At 33.4% G+C, this 9,281-nt stretch overlaps 1 protein-coding gene across 1 annotated transcript; it reads left to right on the top strand.

Annotated features, from left to right (window-relative positions):
- The first annotated feature begins 3,778 nt into the window (after positions 1 to 3,778).
- Positions 3,779 to 6,795, top strand: LOC145059296 (receptor-like protein EIX2). Its single transcript, XM_079007149.1, has one exon. It carries the CDS (start codon positions 3,828 to 3,830, stop codon positions 6,675 to 6,677), a length of 2,850 nt encoding a protein of 949 aa, XP_078863275.1. The 5' UTR covers positions 3,779 to 3,827; the 3' UTR covers positions 6,678 to 6,795.
- Positions 6,796 to 9,281: the final 2,486 nt, after the last annotated feature.

Genomic DNA, 9,281 nt, shown 5'->3' with positions numbered 1-9,281 from the left:
GGTTTTTTTTTTTGGAGTGGAAAGGGTTTGAGGCTTTTTACAGTGGGATAGGGTAGAGTTAATTTTAGTTTTCAGGTAGGGTTCCTGATTCTCCGATGAATTGAGTAGCTTCGATCACCGTGCTCGTGGTCATTCATCGAGACTTTTATCATTGGTGGTGTTGGGTGTTCTTCAAAGGCGGTGTCTCTGTTTGGGAACTTCGTAATTTAGCCCAATACTTGAAATAGAATAAGATTTATAAGAAACAAAATTAAAACTATGGATCAATAGGGTAAAACGCTTATGTAGTTTTATTACAACAATTCAATACTTGTATGCCACATTTTGATTCATCACCAAATACATATTTTGGGTGAAGATTTTGAAGTAATTTTCGGTTTCATATTCTTGCAAAAATAATAATAGGAAAGATGGTGGAGATAGGGATGAAGAAAGGGCCATGGACGCCTGAAGAAGATGAGATTTTGGAAATCCAATGTATGTTGGTCAAAGGCAGTGTAAGTTGTTCTTTCTTATCTTGCAAAACAAAAACAAGTGTTTAGATTCTAGACCAGTTTTTACTAGAACGACAGAGGGTATATATATAATTTTATTACAATTAATACAACCAATTTGGATTATAACAACATGAATCTACAATATAAGTGGAAATGAATAATATTTATTCCATACATTTGCCAACATCTCACATTTTATTTTTCTTTTTACAATTTTGGACTGCCTTTTAATTTTTATAACAAGTTTGGTCTTTTATTTTTATTTTATGGTCCCTTATTTTTTTTTTCCTTTTACAGATTTGGTCAAGATTTTAAATATTAGTTATGAATTTGGTCCCTTACTTTTCCTTTATGGTCTTTACTTTTTCTTTTTGCATTTTAGCGCTTATTTTTAATGTTTAGGATAATGACTTGAAATGGTAATCAACTTAATATTTTAAAGATTGTTTGAGATTTTATTTTGAAATTAAAAATAACTTTTGCCAAAAAGGATTTATTGACTTATGAAGTTATGAAGGTTAGAAAATGAGTTTTTTAAAAAAATGTTTGGATTAGCTTTTTAATGCTAAAAATCAATAAGTCAATAAACTAAAAAATATTTAGTTTAAAATTGTCTTTTGTTTGTTTTTTTTATTATAAGTCATTCAAAAAGTCACAATTTTTGAAAACTCATTTTCAAATGTTAAACAAAAACGAGTTTTAAAATGTTTTATTATTTATCCAAATATTTTTTTAACTTATTGAATTTTTAAAAATCAATAAATTAATAAAAAAAATTTAAATGAACCCAAAGATGTGAAACCAAAAAAGTATAAAAAAAGAACAACATCTAAAGTTCCGGTCAAACTTAAATAAAGAAAAAAAAAGGCTGCAAAGAGATTTTAATACGCAAAAATACGCAGATGTAAGGGTTTACGGCCTTTTGCTTCGTCAGCGCGTTCACTTCTACCCCATGGTCTATTCTTCTCCATTTCCATCACTGTCCCGCGATGTCTTCGTCGTTCTCGCCTCGGTCTTCCATCAGGTGTGTTGCAGGACCATCTCAGGTAGTCCTTCTCGATCATCTCTATTCTCTTCACTGTTCTTTGAATCTTGATTTTCTTCTACATTCTTTGTTTGAATGATGTTTCTCTGTTTATTTATTTATTTAAAATTTGAGTTTTGACGTTGAACGGTGCGTTTTTGTTTGAATTGACATTTTTTTAATTGATTCCATAAATTAGAGTTGTCTTTTGGGTTTATTCCATGAAATCTGTTTAGGATATTAATTCTTGCTTAGGATAGGAAGAATTATGTCAATTTGACATAAACATAAGTTGTTTAATAACCGAAGGGGAATATGAGATGCATGAACCCTTGTTAAATTGGGGTTTAATTGAATGTTTGTGAATAAAACAACTCGTTTGCATTCTGATTTGTTGTTTTGGGGAAACGATCCTTTGAAAAAGGTTTTGCTCTATCTGTAGGGAAAGAATTTATATGGTATTTCCTAATCATGTTGACAAATGGTAAGATTACACTGCAAGTTTGCTTTGATAAAGGTCTTCTACAGCATGCATGTTGTGCTCATCGTTTCTCAACTTCTTTAAAAACTACAAAGACCAGGACAGTTATGGTAGTTTTTGACATATTTAAGTCTCATGGTCGTATGTATCAAAGTGATTTTTAGTTTTAAATTATAATATGATGGCAAAAGAAACCTCTAGTTTGGATCGTCAAACCATGAGAATTTAGATTAGTCTTTCAAGATCACCTTCTAACTGTCTGCCAAAAGGTTAGAATAACATGTAAATAGAACATCCTCCCAAGTACAGGGAATAAATTTCAGGAAATTTTACAATTTTCCAGTAAATATGTATGAAAAGAAAGACACAAACATTAGCACTTCCACCCTACGTTTCCTACACTTGTGGAAACCCAAATAACTACTTTACTACTTTGACAACTTCAAACAAATAAAACTAAAATAGAAAACAACAAAAATACTGTGAAATAAAAACGTTAACTTCATGCAGTCAAATATTTGGATACTCTAACTGGGACCGGTGCCTTCCTATCACAATAGTTCTCAAACAAACAACAATTTGCTATTCTACATCACTTTTATATAGAAGGGTAAAATGGTCATTTTCTCTTATTTGAACGGTTCATTCAATCCAGAATACAAAAAAAAAGCCTTATTTATCCGGTACATTCTTTTGGACTCATCATTTATGACTTAATAGGCTTAATAAATAAAGCATTTGATCTGGACAGCTAACTATATATATGATGGTTGTTTCTTTTTGACATAACATGTTAACCCAAAAAAACGCTTAATGTTTCCAGGCACTAACCCATTAACTATTTACCATTTGTCCTTTTTCCTGAATGTTTAGTTTGTTTTTTGGGATTTGTATGACATAAAATGAGGACCAAAAGATATCACAATATGAAAAAAGATATGTATAGGAAAAATACAAGTTTTCAAGACCTGAGATTCTTTGAAGCTAGCTATCCATTTCCGTTGTTCTTTTCTAATTTATTTTATAGTTTGAATGGTTCTATTTTAAGGAAACCAAGGCTTTTATGCCCCACACAATGTTTGATTTGCGGTAGTTTGTTTCAATTCTTCTTTTCTAATTTGTCTTATAGTTTGGTTCTATTTCAAAGGAAAATACAGATTTTATGCTCCACACGAATCGCAACTCATAAGGTGTTTGTAAACGCAAGAAAGACAATTCTTGTGAAAAATGGTAGGAACCTTTTTTTTTTTTTTTTTTTTTTTTGTTTGTATATTGATATCTTTTTTTTTAGAGGATAAAAATAATAAATTTCAGTATTTTTTTTTGATAAGAACATAGTTGTAAAAATGAGAAATAATAAACCATTTGTTGGTGAATATGCCTAATCACTGTTATCTTTTATTTTTCAATGTAATATTACTTTTCGAAAAAATAAAAACAAAAAGACCCAAATGTATATATTTTTATGTTGTATAAATAGACATCCATATGGATATACAAAGTCTTTCTTATGATATTTTCATTGACGAGTATTGTTATTTTATTTTATTATTATTTTTATTTTTATCTATTAGAGCATTATTTTTTTCAAAAAATAAAAACAAATATACCAAAATATCTTTTTAGGATGTAAAACTAGACATCTATAGATGTTGCTATAGGAAGTGTTTTATTTTATTAAAAAAATTCCAGAATTTATTATTTTTAGCCTTAAAAAATGTTTTCATATTGATGAAAAAAAAGGAAAAAAGAATTATGTATTCCTACGGTTCTCACGAGAATTATTGAATCCTTCATTTTCAAAGTTGGCAATATATAAACTTGCATGGGGCATCTTCAAATTTTCATCAATACAAACAACAAGAAATCACCAATTAAGATTTGCATTTACATCATGCATCCTTGTGTTTTTATAATATTCTCACTTCTCTTGCTATGTCTTGAGACTACAGCTGCCAACCAATTGGCCGCAGTAGGAGGAGGAGATGATGATAATGGTGCTGTGAACAGGTGTTTTGAGAAGGAGAAAGACGCTCTCCTTCATTTCAAATCTCTCCTTCAAGACCCTTCTGATCGTCTCTCTATGTGGACAGCTGAACAAGACAACTGCTGTCAATGGAATGGAGTAACATGCAACAACCAAACAGGTGGTCATGTCACAGAGCTTGATCTGATGTCCTGTGATCTTGTAGGTGAGATTAGCCATGCATTGGTTAACTTAACCTACTTGAATTATCTTGATCTTTCCGGAAATTCTTTTCATGGAAACATTCCCATGATCATTAGTTCGTTGACTCAATTAAGGCACCTTGACCTTGGCGGCAATAATCTTAATGGAACCATTCCCAGGTCCATTGGTTCCTTGACTCAATTAAGAAACCTTGACCTTTCTTTTAACTCTCTTTATAGAACCATTCCTGCAGAGTTCGGAAACCTCATCAACTTGCAATACCTTTACCTTTCATATGTTGGAAGGTGTAGAGTTGAGAACCTTGAGTGGTTGTCTCCTCTGTCTCATCTGGTGGGACTTGAAATGGATGGGATTTCACTGGCCAAAACAAATCATTGGGTAGATGTTATTCTCAGTCTCCCAAAACTCTCGTATTTAAGTTTATCAGGATGTGAGCTGTCACAGGTCATTTATCCATATTCTTCTGGATTTCTCAACTCTTCTTCTTCATCTATTCAATCCCTTTATCTTGGAAACAACAGTCTCACCTCATCCATGTATCATTGGTTGTTCTCATTAACCAGCAATAAGCTTCACATACTTGATCTCTCTGGCAACATGTTAGTTGGGATACCCAAATATCTTGGTAATCTCTGTAGTTTGGTAAGTTTGAGATTTGATAGGAACTCTGCTGTTGTCACTTTTCCTGATTTTCTCAACAACTTGTCTGGATGCACATCGCTTTCATTACAATTGTTAGTTGCTTCCAACAACCAAATTACAGGGTCATTGCCGGATGAGATCCAAAAGTTTACATCCCTAACATATCTGTTTCTCTCTACGAATCAATTAAAAGGAACTGTAAGTAAGAAACTGTGGGAACTGCCCAACCTTAAATATCTTGATCTTTCTAAAAACTCACTCCATGGATTTCCTTCCTCCGATTACATGTCAAACCATTCTCATATAGAATCTATTCAACTAGGCTCTTGCAAGTTAGGGCCTCTCTTCCCCAAATGGATTCAAAATTTGAAAAACCTTACCAGTATTGATATTGCAAATAATGGTATTTCAGATACTATTCCTCTCGAGTTTTGGGGCTCGTGGCCTTCCCGGTTAACATTCCTGAATCTTTCTTCCAACAACATAAGTGGGAAAGTACCAGATCTGTCATCAATATTTCACAACAATTCAGTGATAGATTTAAGCTCCAACAGCTTTGATGGTCTAATAACTAATGTCTCTTCCACTGTGACATTACTAAATCTTTCCAGAAACAAATTTTCTGGAGCAATCTCCTTTTTATGTGAGGTTGTCCATGGCTTTTTAGTTATTCTTGACCTCTCCCATAACTTTCTAAGCGGAAAACTTCCAGATTGTTTGTGGCATTTCAAAGAACTACAGGTTCTTAATTTAGAACACAATAATCTGTCTGGAAGGCTTCCTGCCTCTCTTGGATCTATGATTAAGCTAGAGGCATTGGATTTATATAAGAATGATTTCTCCGAAGAATTTCCTTTGTCTGCTAAGAATTGCACGAGCTTAAAATCATTGAATTTGGGTGCCAACAAGTTTTCTGGTAATTTGCCTGTTTGGATTGGCGAGAGCTTATCTGGGTTGTATGTTCTTATGTTAAGATCGAACAACTTCTCTGGAAGCATCCCTTTACAATTATGTCAATTAGCAAGTCTTCAAATTCTAGACTTGTCCGTGAACCATTTCCATGGAACCATCCCTTCATGTTTGAGTAATCTTACGATCATGGTGCAACAAGGATTCTCTCAACTACAGAATTTAGATCCTAGCAATCCATTAATAAGATATTCTTATAATGTTGACCATGTGATGATCCAGTGGCAAGGAACTGAACGTGAATTCATCAGAAGTAATATGAAGTTGTTGAGGAGCATCGATCTGTCAAGCAACAACTTAACAGGGGAAATCCCATATCAGATTACCAATCTTGATCAACTGATTGCACTCAACGTGTCAACGAACGCTCTTATTGGAAAGATTCCATGGAACATCAGTCAGATGAAAACTCTTTTAACTTTGGATTTATCTAGAAACAAGATTTCAGGAGAAATACCATCAACCATGTCTCAAATGACCTTATTGAGTTACCTAGACGTGTCATGTAATAACTTGTCAGGGAGAATCCCATCCAGCACACAACTTCAATCCTTTGATCCTTCAAGATACGAAGGGAACTTACGGCTATGCGGACCTCCCTTTACCAAAAAATGTCTTGGAGATGAAGAATCTGAAATACAACACTATATTGGTGAAAGTGAGGGTGAGGGTGAAGGTGTAGACGAACTTGATGTATGGTTCTATATTGGTGGGGCCATTGGTTTCACTGTTGGATTTTGGATAGCATGTGGTGCTTTACTCCTCAACCGTCGTGGAAGATATGCTTTTTTTACGTTTCTTGATAGCTGCAAAGATTGGGTTTATGTGAAGGTGGTGGTGTTCATTGCAAATTTGAAAAAAAGAAGAACATAGATAGTCATGTAAAACCATGTTTCATTTTTGTATTTGGCATGGGTTTTTAAGTCCCATTTATCAATAAAATTGCCACCAACACCGTTGGGTAGCCATTTTTCACCGCTGTATGAAATAAGGCATCATAAAATATTTATATTTAGAAAGTTTTTGCTTATTTTTTTTTATTGGAAAGAGAACTTTTCTAATGTGGGTTTCCGGGCAAGCTTTCACGTACCGACTAATCTCCCGCTGCGAACATGAAGTTATGTCTATAATTAATAATATATTTCACCTTATGTTTCCTAGGGCCTTATTTGTTCATCAGTAAATCAATGTTCAACTCAGAAAAACAACATTATTATATTAAAATAATACCCTACCTAAGTTAAATGTCATTACTTAGCATTAACAATTCATAATTTATTACAAATTCCACCAACATATGAGGATGTTACATACAACGGAAATGAAAACATGCAATATATACAGGTAATGGGAAATGAACTAAAATGATGATTCTTTCAAAAGCTTAGAACCAGAAGTTGATTTCTATTCTTAATATAACTTGGAATCATTAATTGCACTCCGTCATAAAACAAATATATTTCAGAAAATATTTCATATCAACCAGTTAAAAAGAAGAGTGTACCAAAATTGTGCACCATAATGATGAGTCTGGTGTCTAGAAGAGGGAAAATTTTCATCAACCAGGCAAGTCAAAGTTGTTAATTAACTGGCCATAAATGGGAGGGAAATTCTATTAGACTTGGATGGAATGAGTATAAAGGGAGGGAAGTCGAGTAGAATTAATTTTGTAATATGCATCAAATGGTATAAGAACAGTTTCGATTCACCATGGAAATAAGATTAACAAACAATCAAATGGAGGGAAATGAAGGCGGAATAACAAAATTACAATCCACAAAAGCAAAGCAAATGTGTATCCACAATCAAGGATAGGTTCCACATTTGAATCCATGGAATTGGAGGGAATGTTACAAGAAATTCTGCTACAATTTACCCATCTCAATCAAATTCAAGAGGAATCAAATAGAAGAGATAGATCACCATTTGAAGATTGAGAAAGATCAAGAAACAGAGGACAATTCAAGAACCAAAACTAATTTTTGCTCTCTTAGGTAAACAATTAGAGATATCTATATTTGTTGGCTCAAATCCATATGGATTTTGAAAGTTGATCAGTATGTTTCCCTAAATCGATTGTACAATGATGAAAGTTTGTAGGCTGCGATGAACTCAGCACAACAGAAGATCGATTTGTAGTTGGGAAGAATTAGAACAAAGTGTTGGCGGCAAAACACAATCATACAGTGAGGTCAGAAGAAAAATCAAGAATTAGAAATCAAGATCAAACACATGAAACAGATTTATTCGAAGCAATCAAATTCTTGAATCAGTATTCACTTCTTTCAGACATTTCATCAAACACTTGGAGGGCGGACTGACTTTCTGAAGATAATACTTTGTTTTCATTCAAATGGAACCGACTAGAGATACAAACCTGCAATGGAGTTCAAGAATAAAAGGAAAGAAATAGAGAAATTGGGCTGGAAAACGATGTAGATGAAGTCGTGGATCGTTTCTACTTTCTATCCGAATTTGAGTGCATCAGAAGATCTTGCTGCCAAGAAAAGAGTAAATCAAAACAATTATTGTGGGTGAAGAAGATGAGAAGCTAGTTGATTCAGAGGACAGGGTAGCTAATTTAGCTATTAAAAAAAAACCAGAATTTATGCTCAAGGTACAATTCATTAACCCTAATAATCTTTATATTAATTTTAGCTCTTCCAGTGACATTGAAGTTGAAGAAAGGGAGACATGCTTCTTAGGGATGTTAGGCCTTGTGGTATATGGACTCGTGGTCTAGTTGCCTACAAGAATGCATCGTGCACACCTCCCGACGTTTCGTGGTCGGGCGTGGGCGTGCTCCTTCATGCTCCCGACGACGAAATCAAACGAAGATGATTGGTGGTTGGTTTTTTTGGCCGTAGAACGGCTTTTTTGCCCGTTTTTTTTTTCAAACTCAATTCACTTATAAATAAACTTTTTATTTTCACCAAAATTTACATCTCATTCTATTCTCTAAAACCACAAAACACATATACATGGATTCCACAAAACATATGAAATTTTTAAAAACTTTTGACTCGGATGACGATGCAGAATTCGTCGAGACATTCTTCAACGTTGTACAACACATTCACGACGAAGAAAGTTCCAATGCAACTCGTACAAGGGCGGTCGTCAATCGTGATCGTCAAGCCGCACATGACTTATTGGTACGTGATTACTTTCCCGATAATTGTCTTTATAATGACGAATCATTCAAACGTCGTTTCCGTCTGAATAAGGCTATATTTTTAAGTATTAGTAATGCTTTAGACAGGGGCGGAACACACGATTTAAAGCTAGGGGGCTGATCAAAATTTTAAAATAAAATTATGTAAAATAATTACATGTGGCTCTTCGGGATTTTGAGTAAAACTTGTATGTTTTTTTTCTAAAAATTCATAAATTTGATTGTCATGTTAATATCTACTAATAATACAAATAATTAAATTAAATATATAAAAACGATAATATAATTAAATTTGGTATATT

The sequence above is a fragment of the Lactuca serriola genome, chromosome 6, assembly GCF_051521515.1.
Source record: "Lactuca serriola cultivar US96UC23 chromosome 6, Lser_US96UC23_V15, whole genome shotgun sequence".
Classification (NCBI taxonomy): Eukaryota; Viridiplantae; Streptophyta; class Magnoliopsida; order Asterales; family Asteraceae; genus Lactuca; species Lactuca serriola.
Note: the sequence above shows the minus strand (reverse complement) of the source record. Positions and strands in the feature narration are given on the sequence as shown.

Coding starts and splice junctions, on each gene's coding strand:
- LOC145059296 (XM_079007149.1), top strand. CDS start 3,828: ATGGGGCATCTTCAAATTTTCATCAATACAAACAACAAGAAATCACCA.